The sequence below is a fragment of the Nerophis lumbriciformis genome, linkage group LG38 (assembly GCF_033978685.3).
Source record: "Nerophis lumbriciformis linkage group LG38, RoL_Nlum_v2.1, whole genome shotgun sequence".
Lineage (NCBI taxonomy): Eukaryota > Metazoa > Chordata > Actinopteri > Syngnathiformes > Syngnathidae > Nerophis > Nerophis lumbriciformis.
Window position 1 is genome coordinate 12,121,951 of NC_084585.2, and position 25,586 is coordinate 12,147,536.

Sequence of the window (25,586 nt, forward strand, 5' to 3'; positions counted from 1 at the left end):
ATCTATGGTAAGTAAAATGTTCATTGGAATCCCTATTATGATATAACTTATACATTTATCTCTGAATCTGCCAAATATATTTTAAATCGGTTGATTCGCACACTGATTTTTTTGGACCCGCCGAATTCCTGGTCGCCTGTAATGTGACTCACAAGTCAAGTCCGACCAGCCATGTTTACTCAAATTTTCCGTCACTTCCAAGGCGGATTTCATGAATTTAATCAATTGAAAATACACCGTTAGTGAGAAAACTCTTGATGCAGTTTCCTTGTATAGCAAGCTTTCCAATGATACCAACCTTTTTAAAATAGGGTAAATATTAAGAAAGTTATGACATTTTTAACAAGAAGGTTACAGCTAAAAGAAGTTGACCGTAAATTAGTGCATTTTGACCGGTTTTAAGAGTCCATAACTTTCTTAATATTTACCACAAGAAAATGATACTTGTATTACTGGAATCATTTTTACAAGACCTGTTTGATAATACTTCATGAACATCAAATAATTTAAAATGTTTTACACACATACCTACTATACAAGATACTAAGAGTGTATAAGTATATTGGATGATGTATGCTACCAGGGATGTATCAATAAACGATAATTATGATAATCGCGGTACAATTCCTGAAGGTAAGTATTACCATTTTAAAATAAAATGTTCGAAAAACACAGACTGATAAACACGGACTGACTGGCGCCAGCTCGCTGGCTGAAATGCTAACATGAAAACAAGAGACATTGACGTATTTCTCCATTAAAAAAACTATAAAAAATGGGACCCATTACCTCACTGCTTGGCACTCAGCATCAAGGGTTGGAATTGGGGGTTAAATCACCAAAAATTTCTGCTGCCCACTGCTCCCCTCACCTCCCAGGGGGTGATCAAGGGTGATGGGTCAATTGCAGAGAATAATTTCGCCACACCTAGTGTGTGTGTGACAATCATTGGTACTTTAACTTTTTAAACACACCAATCTAAACTTTTGCAAACACATTGCTTTTTGACCAACTGAAATGTTGTACAAGCTGTGCTCTCTTAGAACAGAGAGATCGTTCTTTACTCAAAGGAAAAAAGACAAAGATGTTTTTTTGACGAGTTCAAGGACTGCTGAGCAAAGTAGGGCACAAGGTCTACCAGAAATAAAATATAATAATAATAGATTTTTTACACACTTTTGATTTGAATAAATCATAAAATGCTACAGTGCAAACCAATATTTAAAACAATAAAAGCTTAGCCATTAAAAGAGATAAAATACTAAGACGACAACAATAGCATAAGAGACATAAGCATAAGCAACACAAACCATGCAAAATAGTGGGTTTTCTAACAGTGTGTTTATGTGTTTATTTTTTTAGTCATTTAAAAAATATACTTCGTCAAAAGATTTCAGTGTTTGTAAGTACTGTTTGAGCACATTCAACAATACCGAAATAATAATAACCGTGATAATTTTGGTCACAATAACCGTGATATGGAATGTTCATATCGTTGCATCCGTAAACACTACCAGTATATGAGTACATTTGAAGTTGGTTACTAACAGTACACAAGCTATTAGATGTAAGAGGCTAACAGTATATTGTATATAAGATGCTAAAATGATATCAGTATATAGGATGTAAGATGCTAACAGTACATCAAGATATCGGATGTAAGATGCTAACAGAAACCAACATATGTTGACGATATTCTACTGATGGCTACAATTATATGTTTAAACTTAAAAACTATGTTTGATCTTTTATAAAGTGGAAAAACATGTCAGCCGGTTGCGGTTGTTGTTCATGCCGACCAGCATGAACAACCACAACATGCAAAAGAAAAAAGATGACATACTGGTGAGTGATCGGGAGACCAAGATATAAAGAGCCACTCGAAGCCCAGTGCATTATGGGAGTCCAGGCGGTACAGAATGTAGCAGGGCTCCTGCTCGTCCAGCATAGGAAGCAGGAAGTGGTCATAGTCCTGGTCCCAGCTCTTCTCTGCTTCCCTGTAGGCACCCAGCACCAGCTGCTCTGAAAGTCATCACACGCCTGAAATCACTTTTACAGATATATATGAAAGGATACATGTGATATTCTTCAAACTTTTTGTCCATTAAACATAAAAACATAAAAAAATAATAATAATCTGATGTAGGTCAAAATATGACATTTAGTTTGCCATTAGGGTTGTACGGTATACCGGTATTAGTATAGTACCGCGATACTAATGAATCATATTCGGTACTATACCGCCTCTGAAAAGTACCGGTCCCCCACACCACCGGGCCCCCGTCGTCGTCACGTCGTGTCATGGCTGGTTTACGAGCAGACGAGCATGTTTGGCAGCGCACAATCACGGAGTACTTACAAACAGACACAGTGTGTAGACAGAAAAGGGAGAACGGACGCATTTTGTCTTAAAAACTAACGATAAAGGTGAAGTTATAACACTGAAACGCCCACCGGAAGAGGTGCTTTAAGACATGGCTAGCTAGTCAGCTGTTAAATTCCAGCTATTTTCTTACAAGTATCATGCTTCACTACACACCGTAGCGCACCGCGGTCAAAATGTAAACAAACGCCATTGGTGGATCTACACCTAACATCCACTGTAATGATACCAAGTACAGGCGCGTATCTAGTCGATACTACTATGATTACGTCGATATGTTTTGGCATCACAACATCTTCTTTTGTTTTAAAAATGCAAGAACCGAGACTCAGATTTCCCTCGCCCGGACGCGGGTCACCGGGGCCCCCCTCCGGAGCCAGGCCCGGAGTTGGGGCACGATGGCGAGTGCCTGGTGGCCGGGCCTGTCCCCATGGGGCCCGGCCGGGCACAGCCCGAAGAGGCAACGTGGGTCCCCCCTCCAATGGGCTCACCACCCATAGCAGGGGCCATAGAGGTCGGGTGCAATGTGAGCTGGGCGGTAGCCGAAGGCAGGGCACTTGGCGGTCCGATCCTTGGCTACAGAAGCTAGCTCTTGGGACGTGGAACGTCACCTCGCTGGGGGGGAAGGAGCCTGAGCTAGTGCGCGAGGTAGAGAAGTTCCGGTTGGATATAGTCGGACTCACCTCGACGCACAGCAAGGGCTCTGGAACCAGTTCTCTCGAGAGGGGCTGGACTCTCTTCCACTCTGGCGTTGCCAGCAGTGAGAGGCGACGGGCTGGGGTGGCAATTCTTGTTGCCCCCCGGCTCAGAGCCTGCATGTTGGAGTTCAACCCGGTGGACGAGAGGGTAGCTTCCCTCCGCCTTCGGGTGGGGGGACGGGTCCTGACTGTTGTTTGCGCTTACGCGCCAAACAGCAGCTCAGAGTACCCACCCTTTTTGGATTCACTCGAGGGAGTACTTGAGAGTGCTCCCCCGGGTGATTCCCTCGTTCTACTGGGGGACTTCAACGCTCATATTGGCAACGACAGTGAAACCTGGAGAGGCGTGATTGGGAAGAATGGCCGCCCGGATCTGAACCCAAGTGGTGTTTTGTTATTGGACTTTTGTGCCCGTCACGGATTGTCCATAACGAACACCATGTTCAAGCATAAAGGTGTCCATATGTGCACTTGGCACCAGGACACCCTAGGCCGCAGTTCTATGATCGACTTTGTAGTTGTGTCATCGGATTTGCGGCCTCATGTTTTGGACACTCGGGTGAAGAGAGGGGCGGAGCTTTCTACCGATCACCACCTGGTGGTGAGTTGGCTGCGATGGTGGGGGAGGATGCCGGACAGACCTGGCAGGCCCAAACGCATTGTGAGGGTTTGCTGGGAACGTCTGGCAGAGTCTCCTGTCAGAGAGAGTTTCAATTCCCACCTCCGGAAGAACTTTGAACATGTCACGAGGGAGGTGCTGGACATTGAGTCCGAGTGGACCATGTTCCGCACCTCTATTGTCGAGGCGGCTGATTGGAGCTGTGGCCGCAAGGTAGTTGGTGCCTGTCGTGGCGGTAATCCTAGAACCCGTTGGTGGACACCGGCGGTGAGGGATGCCGTCAAGCTGAAGAAGGAGTCCTATCGGGTTCTTTTGGCTCATGGGACTCCTGAGGCAGCGGACAGGTACCGACAGGCCAAGCGGTGTGCGGCTTCAGCGGTCGCGGAGGCAAAAACTCGGACATGGGAGGAGTTCGGGGAAGCCATGGAAAACGACTTCCGGACGGCTTCGAAGCGATTCTGGACCACCATCCGCCGCCTCGGGAAGGGGAAGCAGTGCACTACCAACACCGTGTATGGTGCGGATGGTGTTCTGCTGACCTCGACTGCGGAAGTTGTGGATCGGTGGAGGGAATACTTCGAAGACCTCCTCAATCCCACCAACACGTCTTCCTATGAGGAAGCAGTGCCTGGGGAATCTGTGGTGGGCTCTCCTATTTCTGGGGCTGAGGTTGCTGAGGTAGTTAAAAAGGTCCTCGGTGGCAAGGCCCCGGGGGTGGATGAGATCCGCCCGGAGTTCCTTAAGGCTCTGGATGCTGTAGGGCTGTCTTGGTTGACAAGACTCTGCAGCATCGCGTGGACATCGGGGGCAGTACCTCTGGATTGGCAGACCGGGGTGGTGGTTCCTCTCTTTAAAAAGGGGAACCGGAGGGTGTGTTCTAACTATCGTGGGATCACACTCCTCAGCCTTCCCGGTAAGGTCTATTCGGGTGTACTGGAGAGGAGGCTACGCCGGATAGTCGAACCTCGGATTCAGGAGGAACAGTGTGGTTTTCGTCCTGGTCGTGGAACTGTGGACCAGCTCTATACTCTCGGCAGGGTCCTTGAGGGTGCATGGGAGTTTGCCCAACCAGTCTACATGTGCTTTGTGGACTTGGAGAAGGCATTCGACCGTGTCCCTCGGGAAGTCCTGTGGGGAGTGCTCAGAGAGTATGGGGTTTCGGACTGTCTGATTGTGGCGGTCCGCTCCCTGTATGATCAGTGTCAGAGCTTGGTTCGCATTGCCGGCAGTAAGTCGGACACGTTTCCAGTGAGGGTTGGACTCCGCCAAGGCTGCCCTTTGTCACCGATTCTGTTCATAACTTTTATGGACAGAATTTCTAGGCGCAGTCAAGGCGTTGAGCGGATCCGGTTTGGTGGCTGCAGGATTAGGTCTCTGCTTTTTGCAGATGATTTGGTCCTGATGGCTTCATCTGGCCAGGATCTTCAGCTCTCACTGGATCGGTTCGCAGCTGAGTGTGAAGCGACTGGGATGAGAATCAGCACCTCCAAGTCCGAGTCCATGGTTCTCGCCCGGAAAAGGGTGGAGTGCCATCTCCGGGTTGGGGTGGAGATCTTGCCCCAAGTGGAGGAGTTCAAGTACCTCGGAGTCTTGTTCACGAGTGAGGGAAGAGTGGATCGTGAGATCGACAGGCGGATCGGTGCGGCGTCTTCAGTAATGCGGACGCTGTATCGATCCGTTGTGGTGAAGAAGGAGCTGAGCCGGAAGGCAAAGCTCTCAATTTACCGGTCGATCTACGTTCCCATCCTCACCTATGGTCATGAGCTTTGGGTTATGACCGAAAGGACAAGATCACGGGTACAAGCGGCCGAAATGAGTTTCCTCCGCCGGGTGGCGGGGCTCTCCCTTAGAGATAGGGTGAGAACCTCTGTCATCCGGGGGGAGCTCAAAGTAAAGCCGCTGCTCCTCCACATCGAGAGGAGCCAGATGAGGTGGTTCGGGCATCTGGTCAGGATGCCACCCAAGCGCCTCCCTAAGGAGGTGTTTAGGGCATGTCCGACCGGTAGGAGGCCACGGGGAAGACCCAGGACACGTTGGGAAGACTATGTCTCCCGGCTGGCCTGGGAACGCCTCGGGATCCCCCGGGAGGAGCTGGACGAAGTGGCTGGGGAGAGGGAAGTCTGGGCTTCCCTGCTTAGGCTGCTGCCCCCGCGACCCGACCTCGGATAAACGGAAGAAGATGGATGGATGGATGGATGGATGTTTATAAACTCAGGAAATATGTCCCTGGACACATGAGGACTTGAATATGACCAATGTATGATCCTGTAACTACTTGGTATTGGATTGATACCCAAATTTGTGGTATCATCCAAAACTAATGTAAAGCATCAAAACAACAGAAGAATAAGTTAGTATTACATTTTAACAGAAGTGTAGATAGAACATGGTAAAAGAAAAAGTAAGCAGATATTAAAAGTAAATGAACAAGTAGATTAATAATACATTTTCTAACACTTGTCCTTAATAATTTTGACAAAATAATAGAATGATAAATGACACAATATGTTACTCCATATGTCAGCAGACTAAATTAGGAGCCTTTATTTGTTTACTCTGTGATGAGGTGGCGACTTGTCCAGGGTGTATCCCGCCTTCCGCCCGATTGTAGCTGAGATAGGCTCCAGCGACCCCCCCGCGACCCCAAAAGGGACAAGCGGTAGAAAATGGATAGATGGATGGATGTTTGTTTACTTACTAATAAAAGATAAGTTGTCTCTTATGTTCGCTATTTTATTTAAGGACTAACTTACAATAAGAAACATATGTTTAATGTACCCTAAGATTTTTTTGTTAAAATAAAGCCAATAATGCAATTTTTTGTGGTCCCCTTTATTTAGAAAAGTATTGAAAAGTACCGAAAAGTATCAAAATAATTTTAGTACCGGTACCAATACCAAAATATTGGTATCAAGACAACACTCTTTGCCATATATGGCGACATTTTTAATGAACTAAATCGATTAGAAAAAAGCTTCAATTTATATTCTGCTTCTTCGATTAATCGTTTAATGAGTGTAACTATTAAAAATGTATAAAAACCAGACCACATTGTGTGCCCGGAACTTTAAATACGTGGAGCGCGCATGAGACCAGTGGTGTGTGGGTGCTGTGATCTATGTGGCGGTGAACAGCGGAGAGTTTTTAAAATATTTTTATTCATGCACACATGTTAAAAGTGCAATTTCAATCTTAATGATGTGCAATTATGAGAACAAAATAGGATATATCAAGCAGAAAAAAGGTTGTTTACATCAACTATTTTCCCTGAAATACACATTTAGGCTATAAACTAAAGTGTATTTTATCTGATTACTTGAATAAACTAATCAGTCATCCCCAATTTCAATTAACTGATTATCTCTCACAAGTGTTTATTTAAATACCAGTCATGACTGTCACAGTGAACTTTGTAAACATGTGGTCTTACTTGCTAGCATTAGTTTAGAGATGAACATAACTTTGGTTTTCCAAGCACAGGAATAAAGAAAGTGGGTGTGAAGGATAGTGCTGAGAAGAATAAGTGGATGATAGGCATTGAATTTTAAGAAATAACTAATTGAAGCAGTTGGAGCATTGTAGCACTGCTAGTCTACACGTTACTGAAGCAGAATGAGTCAATAACGCCAGCCAAGGACGTTAAAATAAAGTCTAAACGGCGGACATTTATCCATGAAAATATAGAGAAGCTGTTGTTTGTTTGCCTGTATAAGCAGCTGGAAGGAGAAAATGTAGAAGTCCTCTCTTAAAGGTAAAAGCTCTACATTATTATTACAATACTTCACAAAACTACTTTGACCAAGTAAAAACATGACTGGCATGTGTCCTCTTTTTGAAGAATACTGCAGAAGATAGTAAAAATATACCTGAGTCTTTCCTGCTTAGAATATAACTGGTCTGAGACAGAATGCCCAAATACTGGTATGATCAAGTAAAGGCTGGAGAAGCCGGATGTCCTTGAGCCAGAGGGGAGACTTTGCAAACTGTGTCCTGCACCAGTTGCTATTCTGAGGGGGCAACACATTCCAGTTCTGCGTGCATATGGCATATTTTCCATTTGCTATCCTTTCCTAACCTTGCTTTTGTCGTGTCGCAACAGCACAAGATAAAGACACATGCAGTTCAGTACGAACCTAAATGATCACACTTCAATAGATTTGATACAATAACGCTGTTTCAAGTTCCATTCTGGAGGTAAACACTCATAATTACATAAACATTAACAATTCTCTTATACTCACGAACCGGTTCTTCTTTAACATTGGCCTGATTCACCAAAGGCTGTTTTGACCCTCTAAGGCTGCCGTAGTTGCAGACCAAAGTCTAAGTTAGCTAGCTAGCATTGGCCTGCTTAAAATATTTTAAATATAATATCAAAATAAGTCTAGTATAATATCGATAACATTGATTTTCATGCCATAAAAATTTGTCATTTTCCGTTTCAAAACTAATACTTATTGAGTTGATGGGAACGAGCTACATGAGCACTAAGTAGCAGCGATGCGATCAACTGAGGAGCGGGGACTGTCAGCCAGAGTCGTGTATAAAGAGATTATAGCCAACTCGGTTTCAGGCGATCTCCTCAATGATTGGTCAAAAGACACTCACGTGACTACAGGGCGCCATGACTGCTACTAACTTTGAGCTGATCCTGTGTGTTTGCGGCACTTCCTCATTAGTTTTTCGACATGTAAAAATGTCCTGTTGTTCACGATGGGGCTGCTCCACCCTCGAGAATTGTGGAAAGCTTTTGTTCAGAACAGAACACACAGAAGCTAATACAAATAATAATAAAAAATAATAACAGAGGAATAGGAAAAACAATTACAAATTAAAGAGATGGTTTGGACAAAATCATCTTTGAATCTCAGCAAATCTAAAAGTATGCTATTCAGTAACAGTAGAAGAGAATGTCAAACACAAATACAAATATAGGGACATTGAAAGAGTAAAACAAAACCACATTTTGGGTGTAATAAAATGTGAGAAAATGAACTGAGAATATACAATATAAAATATACAACATTAAGTGGCTAAAAATATGTCAATTATGAATAATGTAAAATATTTTCTGGACCAAAAAGCACTCTATATTCTCTACTGCTCGCCAGTGCTACCATATCGGAGTTATTGTGCAGAAATACGGGGAAATAACTACTAAAGTACACTTATACACTTAGCATGTTACAAAAAAGAAAGATCAGTTAGAACAGGGGTCCCCAAACCTTTTGACTCAGGGGCCGCAATGGGTTAAAAAAATTTGGCCAGGGGCCGGGCTGTAGATATATATATATATATATATATATATATATATATATATATATATATATATATTACGAGCGCGATGATGTCACGTTATTGATGGGAAAATGCATTTTTAGACAATATGATTTGCCTGAGCTGCTAGCTGACACCAAGAGTAACAAGCGGTAGAACATGGATTAGAAAGGACAGATTTAAAAAATAATAATTAAAAAAATTACAAAATATTTATCTATATAAATATTTTTTTTAATTTAGGACTTTCCGCGGGCCGTAGTTTGGGGACCCCTGAGTTAGAATAATACATAATGAGTGATACATACAGTGATTACAAATACATTGGAGGCAGCCACCACAGTTGACATACTTCCCACAAAAGTCACAATTTCTCTGTGATTCTTGGTCCAAAGCTGATGAAGATTAAGGCAAAATGGGTGGATTAAGTACATTTTTTGGTCGTTCTGTGTATTTTTCTATTCACATTTATTGCACCGTCGGGTGCGTGTTAGAGTGCCTGCCGGTCGTGAAACATTGCAAGAATTTAACTGCAGAGTATGTCACATATGGCCACAAAACTATACTTTCATGAAATAAAAGCATGTTTTATTGTAAGTTTATGAGCTGAAGTATGTTTAGAACTGTCTATAGACGTATTATTTTGGTTTATTTCGTCAGGAAAAACTAACGTCACAACGACAACATTTGCATGCATCCAGGCACAGCCGCACACGTCCTTGGTAGCAGTCATGGCGTCTGTTGTTGAGTTGGCCATACTCTCTTTATACATGACTCTACAGTCAGCAACGTTGACTCTGAGCAACGTGCCGTCACCGCAGTGCATTCTGGCTCTTGCAATTAATATTGTCACGCGCACTATCAATATACTACATAAATTTTAGCCCCCCAAAATGTTATGACATGTGATAAAAAAATAAGTAAGATAACATAAATCCTCCATTATAAAGTGTTTTCTGTGTCACCAGGCAGAGATGCCTGTCACATGATAGACCCTAATATAAGATGTATCACATGAGTGACTGGTGAGGAATGCCTAATGCCACAGCTCCAATAAATTGTGAGGAAATGTTTAATAGGATACCAGCACAAACAAGTGGTTATAATCATGTCGCCCCAATGACCTTTGAACTGCAAAGTGCATGGCTGATGAGCGTTTACAAACACTTTTAGCAGCGTTGTACTTTTTTTCCCCACCCCCTGATAAGTCGTCCTCACATAGCATCTTTTTACTCACTTTTATGCTGAAAGAGCAACACAAACTCACTGAATACTAAATCTACTTTAAAGAACTGTCTGCATAGTATTAAATCCTGTGTTGTTACTTTATTTCTATGTGATTTGCTCTACAATTTATTTTCCTTAAATCCAGAAGTAATTTTCAATGGAATTAAATTACACGGAATTTTTTTTTTTTTTTTTTTTTTTTTTTTACATGTCATGTTTTATTATGTGTGCAAAATCAACAAAAAGTATTTTCAAACTTTTTCGCAACTGAATACAATTTTGCCTTGTTACATTTTTGGCACGTAGAAAAACCACATAAGAAGTGTTGACATGAACAGTTTAGTTAAAAAAACAATATTTAACTTTTATATTTACACATTTAGGTCAAACAACACAACAAATCTTTTTTTAGAGAAAATTTAACTCCACATGCTTTTTTCTAATCCAGTGACAGCAAAAAAGTGATGCTAACCATAGAATACAAATTGGAATTTACTACAACAGTAGTGAGTGGTTTTACTCACCGTCTCGAATGCACACCTTGACGATGCGCACTGTTCCACTCCGGACTTGGACCAGAAACTCCCTGAGTTCTGGCGTCACCACTAAAGCTAAAAACATGGCGGCTCGGCACCTTCCTCGTCAAGCAGCAGCAAAGTGTAAACTTTCGGTTCCAGGTCAAAAGAAGTTCAAAAAGTACTTAAGTCGGGACGAAAGTGTGTCATCGGCGTTGAACCGTTAGCGCAGCAGGGGAGCGGTGAGGAGTGTGTGACAGTAACAGATAGGCGTCCAGTAAGTGGGACAGGTTCACTTGTAGAAAGAACATGATCACCCTTCGCCAAATTTAGCTTCCACACAACGTGCAGCCATGGCGATGGCCTGTCACCCCCCATCCCCCGCCCACATACACACACACACACACACTTCACCCCCACCCCACCGCCAAACAGCAGGTGGGAGGGGCAAGATGTAGAATAATCTCGCCACACCTAGTGTGTGTGTGACAATCATTGGTAACTTTAACCCCAAAACCTGCTGAGATGCTAAAATGTTGCATATTCCACTTATTTTTATATACTTTTATTAAATCAACAAGCACCGTCACACATTACATTAAGTACAAATGAAATTGTTGCATATTGTACTTGAACTCTTTTCTATTGAAAAAAAACTAACACATTTACATAATGCTGCACTTGTTCAGTGGCCTTGTGGTTAGAACGTCCGCCCTGAGACTGGAAGGTTGTGAGTTCAAACCCCGGCCGAGTCATACCGAAGACTAAAAAAATGGGACCCATTGCCCCCGTGCTTGGCACTCAGCATCAAGGGTCGGAATTGGGGGTTAAATCACAAAAATGATTCCCGAGCGCTGCCACTGCTGCTGCTCACTGCTCCCCTCACCTCCCAGGGGGTGAACATGGGAATGCAGAGGGTAATTTCACCACACCTCGTGTGTGTGCGACTACAAGTGGTACTTTAACTTTAACTTATTCTACTTTTACTTGCTTTTATTAAATACAACTAATACATTTACATTAAGTACAGTCAACATGTAAGATATTCTACCTTAACTTACTTTTATCAAGAACACTAACAGATTTACGCTCGGAAAAGTTCAAATGTTTTATCTTCTAACGTTACTTACTTTTATTAAATACAAAAACATATTTACAATAAGTATACTTAAAAGGTTACTTACTTACATTACTTACTTTTATAATTAGCACATTTAAATTAAGTACAGTTAAAATGTTACATATTCTACCTTAACTTACTCTTATTAAGAAAACTAACAGGTTTTTGTTAAAGGGGAACATTATCACCAGACCTATGTAAGCGTCAATATATACCTTGATGTTGCAGAAAAAAGACCATATATTTTTTTAACCGATTTCCGAACTCTAAATGGGTGGATTTTGGCGAATTAAACGCCTTTCTATTATTCGCTCTCGGAACGTGACGTCACATCGGGAAGCAATCCGCCATTTTCTCAAACACATTACAAACACCGAGTCAAATCAGCTCTGTTATTTTCCGTTTTTTCAACTGTTTTCCGTACCTTGGAGACATCATGCCTCGTCGGTGTGTTGTCGGAGGGTGTAACAACACGAACAGGGACGGATTTAAGTTGCACCAGTGGCCCAAAGATGCGAAAGTGGCAAGAAATTGGACGTTTGTTCCGCACACTTTACCGACGAAAGCTATGCTACGACAGAGATGGCAAGAATGTGTGGATATTCTGCGACACTCAAAGCAGATACATTTCCAACAATAAAGTCAAAGAAATCTGCCGCCAGACCCCCAGGAAAAGAGAGCGGATGAGGGTATGTCTACATAATATATTAATTGATGAAAACTGGGCTGTCTGCACTTTCAAAGTGCATGTTGTTGCCAAATGTATTTCATATGCTGTAAACCTAGTTCATAGTTGTTAGTTTCCTTTAATGCCAAACAAACACATACCAATCGTTGGTTAGAAGGCGATCGCCGAATTCGTCCTCGTTTTCTCCCGTGTCGCTGGCTGTCGTGTCGTTTTCGTCGGTTTCGCTTGCATACGGTTCAAACCAATATGGCTCAATAGCTTCGGTTTCTTCTTCAATTTCGTTTTCGCTACCTGCCTCCACACTACAACCATCCGTTTCAATACATGCGTAATCTGTTGAATCGCTTAAGCCGCTGAAATCCGAGTCTGAATCCGAGCTAGTGTCGCTATAAACTTGCTGTTCTATCCGCCATGTTTGTTTGTATCGGCATCACTATGTGACGTCACAGGAAAATGGACGGGTGTATATAACGATGGTTAAAATCAGGCACTTTGAAGCTTTTTTTAGGGATATTGCGTGATGGGTAAAATTTTGAAAAAAACTTCGAAAAATAAAACAAGCCACTGGGAACTGATTTTTAATGGTTTTAACCCTTCTGAAATTGTGATAATGTTCCCCTTTAAAGAAGTGCAGCTGAGATAGGCTCCAGTGACCTCCCGCGACCCCGAAAGGGACAAGCGGTAGAAAATGGATGGATGGAGCCATATGTAAAAAATCTGGCCAGAAATGGTACTGCAATCATGGTCAAAATTCTGTAGTCCCTTCACCCGCTCCCTGACCGAGGTTGCCAGATACGCAGCCGAATCCAGCTGGATCGATCCAAGGAACTTTAAACTTCCACTGCACATTACTAAGGGTTGAGGTGATGGGACAATAATAGCTGAATACACATCGACATTCAGGCTGACGGGCACATATTTCCCCCGTTTGCCTATATGTCGATGTGTCATCGAACTGGGCTATACTTATCCTCCCATTGACCGGGCTAGCATGCTAAGCATTTGTTGCAACAACATACTAGCTTTCTTAGACACGATCATAGACTGTATTGGACAATATAGTAATCTACGAAATGTCCATTTCCATTTATTACAAGTAATAAGAAAACGTAAATGCCTTACTTACCTATCGAGGAGGGAATTAGGAAGTTTGGTGTCAGATGAAAAAATCTTCAATCGTCCCCATCTTTTTAAGCCAGAGGTCGGCAACCCAAAATGTTGAAAGAGCCTTATTGGTCAAAAATACAAAAACAAATCTGTCTGGAGCCGCAAAAAATTAAAAGCCATATTACATACAGATAGTGTGTCATGAGATATAAATTGAATTAAGATGACTTGAAGGAAACTAAATGACCTCAAATATACCTACAAACGAGGCATAATGATGCAATATGTACATATAGCTAGCCTAAATAGCATGTTAGCATCGATTAGCTTGCAGTCATGCAGTGACCAAATATGTCTGATTAGCACTCCACACAAGTCAATAACATCAACAAAACTCACCTCTGTGCATTCATGCACAACCTTAAAAGTTTGGTGGAGAAAATGAGACAGAAAAAGAAGTGGCATAAAACACGTCCTAGAAAGTCGGAGAAAGTTATATATGTAAACAAACTACGGTGAGTTCAAGGACCGCCAAAATTAGTAGGACTAAACGGCGCTCGACAAATACTCGAATCAGTGAGGCATGTTTAATATAAACAGTGTGCTTTATAACAATTAGGGAGGTTTGTGTCATGTTTGTCCTTCTACGGAAACCATATTAAAACAATTTTTCATACATTTTTGAAAAAGCTCCAGAGAGCCACTAGGGCGGCGCTAAAGAGCCGCATGCGGCTCTAGAGCCGCGGGTTGCCGACCCCTGTTCTAAGCCAACCCCGATACAAATCCTTGTTTTGTTCCTGGCTTTGTCATGAAAAAGTTGAGGCCTTTTAAAATCACTAGGTCTGACATGTTTAGTAACTTTACCAGTGGCAGTAGCTAGACAAGAGGGCGGTGCGTAACTGGCAACCTGGATGTGACACACTCACAAACTTAGGGCGGGACATCGAAATGAAAACAACAACAAGATTTCGGGGCTGTAAATCTAATTTTGAAATGAGCATATCCGGGTTGAACTATTGTTATCAGTTATAGAGGTATTCGAAAAGCACATGATTCATTAATGACTTTTGACATATCAGGGCTGTTTAATGATGACTTGACATGCAATTCTTACATATGGCTCCTTTAAGTACAGTTAAAATGTTTCATCTTCTACCTGTACTTACTTTAATTAAATACAAAAACCTATCTACATTAAGTATACTTAAAATGTTACATAACTAACATATTTTCACCATATAAATACACCAACATGTATGCAACATATATAAAACACACTTACTTTTATTTGAATTAAAAAATGTCCTATCATTATAATTATTCATAACAATAAAAACACTTATCATTATATTACAATATTATTATTGATATCATTATCATTAATATCATACCTATAGTACTATAATATATATATATATATATATATATATATATATATATATATATATATATATATATATATATATATATATATATATATATTGTATACAACTGTACTGCTTCATACTTGCTTTTTCTCGACCGTACAAAACAGGGAATTTCTGAAGAGATGTTTGTTCTTCTGGAAGTTTCTCTTCTTTCCACTGGCATTCTATCAAAGTGACCAACAGGTTCAGGTCACCTTTATGACTATAAGATCTTCTACTTTCGACGGTCAGACAGTTCTGGAAAGAATCCAGGTGGTTCTGAACTTTTTCTATTTATGGATGATCAAGACCATCGTGCTAATTGGACCATCAAAGCAGCAGAAATGTTTTTGTACCTTCAACACATTAATACCTGAAAGAAATGTGTTAAACAACTCCTTCACCTTCTTGCTTTTCTTTGCACTCTCACCTGTAGACCTTATGTACAGTAAAGTATTGTATACAGTCTCATGGACAATCTCATGTACAGCCTTGTATAAAGTCTCATGGACAGTCTCATCCCAAAGCCTACTATCAGCTGAGTGAAGTGAGATTCAGTAAAGGCAGATGACAGCTTGATGAGGTTATCAGAACAACATCGTCCGCAAATAGAGACCAGCTCGTGCCTTTGCATGCGCACAAACTCACCCACACACACACGTGACATGCACACACACAAACACACACACAAACACATACAACCCCCACAACACACACCATCCGTTCAATGAATGAATAGATTGTACATCAGAGTACGTACAGTACTGCGTTGAAGTGAAGTATTATTTTTTTTTCAGATGAAAAAGCAATCATAAACAAGACACTGCAACGTATACTTGTAACATATACTTGTAACATATACTTGTAACGTGTATTACAACGTCAACAAAGCGGAACATGAAGTATTTTTTTCTGACTTTTGCAAATGTTAGTACAGTAACATGACAAAGTACATGATGGACTCAACATACTTTTCGTTATTGGCCAACATGTCAAATATTTACAAGAGAGCTTTATCCTGGAGGATGTACACAATAGAAATATACAACAAAATGATTGTTGTGTACGATAAACATAAGTATGAATAATAAGAGGAATACAACATGAGCAGCACAATGAATACTTTTGTCACATAGAACAATAATTTCATGAATTGGTTCAGGAAGGCCTGATGCTCCAATAATATTCTTACACAATCAATCAATATCTGTCAACATGAAAATAACAGAAATACATTTTTATGTGACAAATATTACATGGGAGATTTATATATCAAATGCTATGCACAGAAAGGAATACATACATATCAAATCAATTTCAAATACATCATAAACTCCAGTTGCCAGCTGCAGTCAGTATATATTGATGTATGGATGGTTAACCTCTTGATTTATGGACTAATGAATCTATTGCTTTAAGATGAATTCATTTGATTGATAGATCAATTCATCTATTGATTTATGGATCAATGCATCTATGGATGTATGGATCAATTAATCTACTAATTTACGGCACAATGAATTTATTGATTCACGGATCATTGAATTTATTGCTTTAAATCTGCTGATTTAGCCAAGAGTTGAATTTTGCTGTTGAGTTTGAATCTGCTAACAGAAGAAGGAATCAGGATAAAGATTAGCAAGAACAAACCTTCTTTGGAAATGCTATTTCTTTGCAAAGTTGACAAACTTGCAGTAGTTTGCAATACACTAAAACAGTATGACAGTAATAATATAATATGACAAAAGGGGGTGTTGAAAGTTGGTGCATTTTGAAAGGAAATTAATTCCCATTCCCAAAAAATGTTGTCAAATGTCATTTTTCATGCCGGTAAAGCTGTTGACAAATTAACGACATGATTAACTACAACCTGTATTTATAACTTACCTTTGAAAACCAGGGGCTCAGAATAAAGTTAGTTTTTTAAAGAAAAGGGGCCAAAGGTTTGCTGATAAATCATACCAGTGCAAATCCTCTTTACTGTAAGCGTCTTGCTATGACACACACACACACACACACACACACACACACACACACACACACACACAGTGCTACACGTGCATGTCTCTGAAAATGAATCCTTTGCTTTTAACTACTTTTCACATCAGACCTTGAAGCGATCAGCACACTTTTGTGATCATGTTTTTGACAAAGAAACAAAAAGTTAAACATAATGCTAGAAGACACGTCTTTACCATTCCTGCGCTACATTGAGACTTCTCTGGTATAAATGTCATCATTATTCATCTTGGCGCCAAACAGCAATTAGAAAATGAATGTACGCAGTGTAATATGTTATAGCTATTTTTGCTCTTATGATGTGTGATTATGTTTAATGTGTGATAGTGTTAGAATAAAAAGATCAATATGACAGCAACAGTCAGCATGCTAAAAAGAGAACGCTTGTAGTCCATCCCACGTCCTCGCATTAAACGATAAAATGCTGTAAAATAAATGTGAAATCGAGTGTTCCCTTACTTATTGCGGTCTCGGTGCATCGCAGATCGGAACCTACCATAAAGTAGTTATGCCCACTCCCTAATGCAGTGTGTTTGTTATTGTTTGGTGTCCCGTTGACTTCCTGTTTTTTACTTGCGTTGAACCAAAATTAGAAGTCTAGCAGTCATCCCTTGCTCAAAAACCGCTATGTGGCTAAGCTATGGTCGCTATCAGTTTACAATAGCATTTATTTTAGCTTCACAAAATCTTCAGTAAACTCCTAAAAAAAGTTTTCACTGTGGAGTTATTGAGTGAGACTCTTTAGCTCGGGGGTGTCAAACTCATTTTAGATCGGGGGCCACATGGAGAAAAATCTACTGCCAAGTGGGCCGGACTGGTAAAATCACGGCACGATAACTTAAAAATAAAGACAACTTCAGATTGTTTTCTTTGTTTAAAAATAGAACAAGCACATTCTGAAATTGTACAAATCATATTGTTGTTGTTTTTTTGTTTTTTTTACAATTACCTGTTGCAATTAATAGTATATGTACCGTATTTTTCGGACTATAAGTCGCAGTTTTTTTCATGGTTTGGCCGGGGGTGCGACTTATACTCAGGAGTGACTTATGTGTGAAATTATTAACACATTACCGTAAAATATCAAATATTATTTAGCTCATTCACGTAAGAGACTAGACTTATAAGATTTCATGGGATTTAGCGATTAGGAGTGACAGATTGTTTGGTAAACGTATAGCATGTTCTATATGTTATAGTTATTTGAATGACTCTTACCATAATATGTTACGTTAACATACCAGGCACGTTCTCAGTTGGTTATTTATGCCTCATATAACGTACACTTATTCATCCTGTTGTTCACTATTCTTTATTTATTTTAAATTGCCTTTCAAATGTCTATTCTTGGTGTTGGGTTTTATCCAATACATTTCCCCCCAAAATGCGACTTATACTCCAGTGCGACTTATATATGTTTTTTTCCTTCTTTATTATGCATTTTCGGCAGGTGCGACTTATACTCCGGTGCGGCTTATACTCCGAAAAATACGGTACTTTATTTGTCATTATTTATATTTGATAAATTATGTGATAATGTTCATCAGTCAACTCATTTGTGTTAATTTTCAATCTATCAAGATAAAAACATTATATCAAAATCAAATTACAGTATGTTATTTATGTAGTTTGATCATTGTCCTCGACTGAGGTACTAACATCATGTGGTTTATTTTGTCCATATGTAGCATCATCTACACAGATACAAAGAATTGCTATTGCGACACATTTAGAATAGCAGTTTTTTTCATACAAAAATTTCAGGGTAATTTCATACTTGGCAAACTCATCCCGCGGGCCGGATAAAACCTGTTCGCGGGTCTGATCCGACCCCCGGGCCGAATGTTTGACACCCGTGCTTTAGTTTATTGGAGAGCTGGCATTAGCAGCTAGTTGAGTCTACGTTTTATGTTAAAATTACGTGTTTTAAAAGAGGAAGTGTTTATAAGTAAAAGCAAGTCATATTAATAAAAATCATGAAATAGTCTCCCTACTTTATCTGTAAGGTAACCAGCGCAATAACCGAGAGAACACTGTGCTCCACCAGTGCATGTTGGGACGTACAACGTTGGATTTGAGGTGACAAAGCATTTACGCTCCAGCTTCAAAGGCAAAGTGATTATTAGCAAGCGATATACCCTGCAAGTGGTAGCAAAAGACATGTACTAAGCATTATGGGATGGCATGGGCTGCATAGATTTAGCGGGCACTAAATGGTTTGCCGGGACTTTGTACAGCATTCTTTAAGATTTCATGAGTCTTTTACCAGCTGTGGGGAACATTTTGAATCTTTCATTGTGCACATATCAATATGATAAACATATCTGCTAGCATTCTGTGGATGGTAGTAAGCTGATATGTTGTAAAAACTACAATGCAACAAGTCTACAGAGCGCTTTTCCATGCCTCCAAACGCTGAAAGCTACCTCCAAGGCACACTTGAAGTCTGTGCGGATAAAGGGCAGGCGGAGCACAAAGAAAGATGAGCACTTAGTCCAAACGTCGCGTCCGCTTCCTACTCTGCAAATGTCAAATGAAGGCGTGAATGCTAATCGGTCTGTGTCATTCCTTCATTAACTGCAGTCAGCCAGCCCAGTTTCTTGTCTGAGGACGTGGTCTTTGTCCGCCCGCGTCTTTGTGTCATAGTTCCGCCGAAGCAAAGTGTAGTAGCACTATGCCAGCGAGTAAATGGCGTTGACAGGCGAGGTGGCCTCTGAGCTCTCGTTGCCTTCCGTCTCGTCTTTGTCCTTCTTCACGGTGTACTGTCCAATGAAAGAGCCGTCCTCGTTAAACTGTCCGTCACCGCCTTCGCCGTAGTCCACCAGGCTGTCGTCGCTCTCCTTCACGGGTCCTTCCAGAGATGTTTGGCTGCCTTGCAGAGGCTTGTTGTCCTCGTCGCTGCTGCAAGCCAGAAAAAAACATTTGTTCCGTCACGATGCCTCTGGAATGTCAACCAAGCACAACGTTCACGCCCTGGATGCACAGTTGTACCTCCTCAACTTAATAAGTATTTTGAAATACGAGCTGAGTTATGAGTTTTGTTCAGTTTTTTCAACCCTGTTCTCCAACTACCACAACAGAGAAAGCGAGTGGGAAGAAGAGTGCCGAAAAAGAGCGTACGACACCCACCGATTAAGAGAAACAAACCCTTAATCCCAGGTGGTCTACTGGTTAGGATTCGGCGCTCTCATCGCCGCGGCACGGGTTAGATTCCCGGTCAGGGAACTTAGTTCAAGGTCTCCAGTGGCCTTGTGGTTAGAGTGTCCGCCCTGAGACTGGAAGGTCGAGAGTTCAAACCCCGGCCAAGTCATACCAAAGACTATGAAAATGGGACCCATTGCCTCCCTGCTTGGCACTCAGCATCAAGGATTGGAGTTGGGGGTTAAATCACCAAATGATTCTCGAGCCACCGCTGCTGGTCATTACAAATGCAGAGGATAATTTCACCACACTTAGTGTGTGTGTGACAATCATTGGGACTTTAACTTAACTTTAAAACATGGCAAGGAAGCCCGACCGCAGCACCGTCAGTCCGCATCACACAAAATAGGAGCCAGACTCCACGCCGGCCAGCCAAAGACGCTAAAAGTTCAAATGCCGATCATGACGTGTTTGACTCTACAAACTGGACGATGGAGCATCACCCTTGGTGCACAGTAGGCATGGAACGGTTTATGAAAAATAAGAAACCTGTCAGGTCGACCAAACGGTTTGGCGAACTTTCCCATTTACGCGAGTAAATAAAGTTCCCCTTGTGTTTCCAGTAAAAAGTACCCGGGTAGATTTAGTTCTTCAGGAACTTGTGTCTTGCCCAAGGACACAACGGACGTGACTGGGATGGCGGAAGCTCGGATCGAATCTGAAACCCTGAAGTTGCTGGCACGGCCACTCTACAACCCAAGCCACGCCGTTCCCAGTAGTCAACATCTTGTAGTATAAAAATGGGACCCATTACCTCCCTGCTTGACACTCAGCATCAAGGGTTGGAATTGGGGGTTAAATCACCAAAAATGATTCCCGGGCGCGGTCACCGCTGCTGCTCACTGCTTCCCTCACCTCCCAGGGGGTGATCAAGGGTGATGGGTCAAATGCAGAGAATAATTTAGCCACACCTAGTGTGTGTGTGACAATCATTGATACTTTAACTTTTTAACTTAATTAGTTACTCCTGTAGGCTACAGTTAATGCTTCTCTCCCCACGCTGACGTCACAAGTCACTTAGCAACAGGCACCACCTTTTAAAGGCACACACGTACACGCACTTTGATCTAATGAAACATCTCTCAATGGTATACAAGGCTACGACATTTTACTTCTGTATCACTATTACTTACTTAATCCATCCATTTTCTACCGCTTGTCTTCTGTCATTTAAAATGTAAATACTCAGTGGTGTGCCGTCGGGGCCAGCAAGGCCTTCTCTGCTGGCCTAACATAATCAGAAATCATGATCATAATTAAAGATACAATTATTTTTTAATTTACTTTCCCTAAATAGCAGTGAACGGAGACATACAGAGATAGACAGTTGTGATAGCCAATCGGATCACAAGTTGTTGTCAGTAAGGCCTTCTGGATGGCCTCACGTTGAACGTTACATTTATGCATCCTGTGATTGGATACTCATCGGGACCGTTAGTGGATGAATTTGAGAACACATAGAGTTGATAGACAGTTGCGATAGCCAATCAGATCACAAGTTGTTGATGGTAGCCTATCTAAGTAGCCTGATGTTATTGAGACTGTGATTGGATACTCACTTGTCACTCCAAAGTGAGTATCCAATCACAAGTTTCAATTTAGCAGGAAGCGGGAAGTTTTGTGCCGTAGCTAGACCGGGATAGCAGAGAAGGAGAACAAAACGTTGATTAGGTGGCAGATATATATTTGCAAAGCCTTTTTCAAGAAGGATATTGAAAGAGAAACTACATCTTGTGAGACCATGTCGGCCAACCCCGGAAGCTAGCTCAGCTGTTCTGGCGATAAATGGGGAAATGCTCGCCATTTCCACTCGAATAAGCCAACAACGAGGGGTACCACTGGCTTATACGGCGTTAAAAAGGTTCTATAAATTGTGAGGTCATATATTTGATTTTTTCACTTTTAATATGTTTTTTGCAATTTTAATTTTGACAGTACCACATAAGATATGTTTTAATTGTTTTTTAAATGCACCAGAAAGTAACCCGTTTTGTACACTGTTGATGTGTTTCAATGACCAGTAGCGTGTAAATGTGTTCCTGTATAGTATTTCTCCAGCAATGGTCATGTGGTGACATCAATGATGGTATTTTTGAGAGGTAATTATTGAAGTCGGACATCACTGAAGGCCTAGGTGGGAAACGCACGGCCCGCCACTGTAAAAACTAATATATATAATATCCCCATTTTTACTTTTTCTTTAGTTTTAATTAAGACCAAGAAACGCCTGTGCTTTATTTGATGTTGTTTCTTAAGATATTTTTTGTTTCACACTAACTCAAGGGTCAAAGCTTCAGGAGCCATTTTTTTTGTGGGGCGGTATAGCTCGGTTGGTAAAGCGGCCGTGCCAGCAACTTGAGGGTTGCAGGTTCAATCCCCGCTTCCGCCATCCTAGTCACTGCCGTTGTGTCCTTGGGCAAGACACTTTACCCACCTGCTCCCAGTGCCACCCACACTGGTTTAAATGTAACTTAGATATTGGGTTTCACTATATAAAGCGCTTTGAGTCACTAGAGAAAAGTGCTATATAAATATAATTCATTCACTAAATATAATTCACTTTAGTTTCCATATTTTTGCATCGATCATAATTTTTCTCTTCATCGTACAAACACAAAGCCAGGAGAGAAGACACGCCCAAAACCAAAGTACCTGCTCTTGTTTTGCTTCCTTGAAGAAGAAGTGATGATGATGTCAGAGAGGAGGGAGGAAGACTTAGACGGAACGAAGGTAAAAGGAGTTCATTCTCACAAAAACACACTTTAGGGATTATTCCGACAGATGTGAAAGGTTGGGTTTTAATGTGACGCTCATTAGTCATGAACACACCTGAGGTTTTCATAAACACATACACAAACACACACAAAAGGTGCTGATTGTCTGGCCATTAGAATTCATTTGAATAATAGCGAGATAAATAATAATATTAATGTTACCTACTGTATATAGCAGCAGCTTTACACTGAATATAAAATCTAAACAAAACAAATGAAATAGTCTTTCAAAATAAAAGTTTAAACATTATATTATGAAGTCATTTTAGCTGTTATTTAAATAATCGCAAAATGAGGTCATAGTAGTTTGCATGCAACACAAAATGTTTTAGTCAACTTGGAGGGTGAGAAAAAGTTATGAATTATTGGGCTATTAGAAGAACGACGCCTCAGCAATCAGTGGCACCTGGAAGGAGCAAAAGAAACATCACTTAAAGTCTACTACAGTACCGCATAATCGAGGTCAACACATTTGCTCCGACGCTCAGTGTGTGAGTGTGTGTGTTGTTTGTGCGCTCGTTTGTGTATTTTGTGCTGCTGCTACCTTAGTAACAGCATAATAAGTAGTTACCACTGTGCATCTTTATGAGCGCCAGCTGTCAGACCATGGAATTGCACTTATATAACGAGGGGTTCTACAGCACTTAAAAAAGGAACACAGTAGTACCTCGACTTGTGAGTCATTTGAGATACGAGCAGTCTCTCAGGTAATTGTTACACTTTTAAGTTGCAGACAAAAACTTCCCCAATGCTCGTTTCAATTTTAAATCTTTACATGGACACATTAATTCATCCAGTGTTTTTCAACCTTTTTTAAGCCAAGACACATTTTTTTCATTGAAAAAATCCAGGGGGACACTATCCCATCCTCGTCGCCGTTGTTGTGTGCCAAACTTGTCACTTATTAGTTCACTTATTAACAATCTAAGCTCAGTGGCCTAGTGGTTAGTGTCCGCCCTTAGATCAAGGTTGTGAGTTCAAACCCCGGCCGAGTCATACCAAAGACTATAAAAATGAGACCCAGTACCTCCCTGCTTGGCACTCAGCATCAAGGGTTGGAATTGGGGGTTAAATCACCAAAAATGATTCCCAGGCGCGGCCACCGCTGCTGCCTACTGCTCCCCTCCCAGGGGGTGATCAAGGGTGATGGGTCAAATGCAGAAAATAATTTCGCCACACCTAGTGTGTCTGACGATCATTGGTACTTTAACTTTTAACTTTAACTTAATAATACACCAAAATAAAAAGTATTGTCTTTTTCTGCCTTTTATTCCCGCTCTTACTTTTTTCACTTACAGGTGGGATGGGAATCAGCACCTCCAAGTCCGAGTCCAGGGTTCTCGCCTGGAAAAGTGTGGAGTGCCATCTTGGGGTTGGGGAGGAGATCTTGCCCCAAGTGGAGGAGTTCAAGTACCTCGGAGTCTTGTTCACGTGTGAGGGAAGAGTGGATCGTGAGGTCGACAGGCGGATCGGTGCGGCGTCTTCAGTAATGCGGACGCTGCATCGATCCGTTGTGGTGAAGAAGGAGCTGAGCCGGAAGGCAAAGCTCTCAATTTACCAGTCGATCTACGTTCCCATCCTCACCTATGGTCATGAGCTTTGGGTTATGACCGAAAGGACAAGATCACGGGTACAAGCGGCCGAAATTAGCTTATTCCGCTGTGTGGCGGAGCTCTCCCTTAGAGATAGGGTGAGAAGCTCTGCCATCCGGGGGGAGCTCAAAGTAAAGCCGCTGCTCCTCCACATCGAGAGGAGCCAGATGAGGTAGTTCGGGCATCTGGTCAGGAGGCCACCCGAACGCCTCCCTAGGGAGGTGTTTCAGGCACGTCCGACCAGTAGGAGGCCACGGGGAAGACCCAGGACACGTTGGGAAGACTATGTCTCCCGGCTGGCCTGGGAACGCCTCGGGATCCCCCTATGAGGAGCTGGACGAAATGGCTGGGGAGAGGGAAGTCTGGGCTTCCCTGCTTAGGCTGCTGCCCCCGCGACCCGACCTCGGATAAGCGGAAGAAGATGGATGGTTGGATGGTGTCCAACACACAACACATGTCATCATATCCTGTGTCCCCCACCCTTAAGTTCCCCTTACAATGGTTCCGGTATTGTCCTGTGACCCGAGTAACCAATACATGACAGACACCACTAGCAGAAAATGTTAAAAACAAAACTCCATAGCCTATATTGACAATATAAAGTCGTTCTCGTCAAATACCTGACGCAATTGTTCGATATGACTCCAAACCATAACCATCATTAATTCTCTTGTCTCAAAGTAGGCTTACAAAGCAATGAGCTACCTGCTGCCACCTACTGGTACGGACGAGAATTACATGGTTACTCTGCTGATCTCCAGACAGCACAGACACTCTAAAACGGCACATTGCTTGCGGATTTTAATTATAGGTTTGCAAAACATATTTTTCCCACCAATTATTGTATTTTTCGGAATATAAGTCGCAGTTTTTTTAATAGCTTGGCCGGGCTCCAGTGCGACTTATATATGTTTTTTTCCTTTTTTATTATGGATTTTCGGCAGGTGCGACTTATACTCC

General features: G+C 41.6%; 2 protein-coding genes across 21 annotated transcripts in view; both read right to left on the reverse strand.

The window, feature by feature from the left end:
- twf2 (twinfilin-2) overlaps positions 1-14,121 on the reverse strand; it is a 30,454-nt gene extending 16,333 nt beyond the window's left edge. Inside the window, exons 1-3 of one of the 4 annotated variants that reach the window (XM_061932435.1) lie at positions 14,034-14,121; positions 13,654-13,755; positions 1,844-2,017 (exon numbers count right to left, since the gene is read on the reverse strand). In XM_061932435.1, coding sequence (XP_061788419.1) covers positions 1,844-1,948 — 105 coding nt within the window. In that variant the 5' untranslated portion in view covers positions 1,949-2,017; positions 13,654-13,755; positions 14,034-14,121. Of the gene's footprint in view, positions 1-1,843; positions 2,023-10,728; positions 11,054-13,653; positions 13,779-14,033 lie in introns of those variants that run through there. The other 3 variants (XM_061932434.1, XM_061932436.2, XM_061932432.1) reach the window with 3 other exon arrangements.
- Positions 14,122-15,873: 1,752 nt separating this feature from the next.
- The window catches only part of nfasca (neurofascin homolog (chicken) a), a 197,372-nt gene continuing 187,659 nt past the window's right edge, over positions 15,874-25,586 (reverse strand). For 13 of the 17 annotated variants that reach the window (XM_061932188.1, XM_061932189.1, XM_061932191.1 and 10 more), the window contains one exon: positions 15,874-19,960. In XM_061932188.1, the coding sequence (XP_061788172.1) occupies positions 19,732-19,960 (229 nt within the window). In that variant the 3' untranslated portion in view covers positions 15,874-19,731. Of the gene's footprint in view, positions 19,961-22,221; positions 23,441-25,586 lie in introns of those variants that run through there. The other 4 variants (XR_009811811.1, XR_009811809.1, XR_009811810.2 and 1 more) reach the window with 3 other exon arrangements.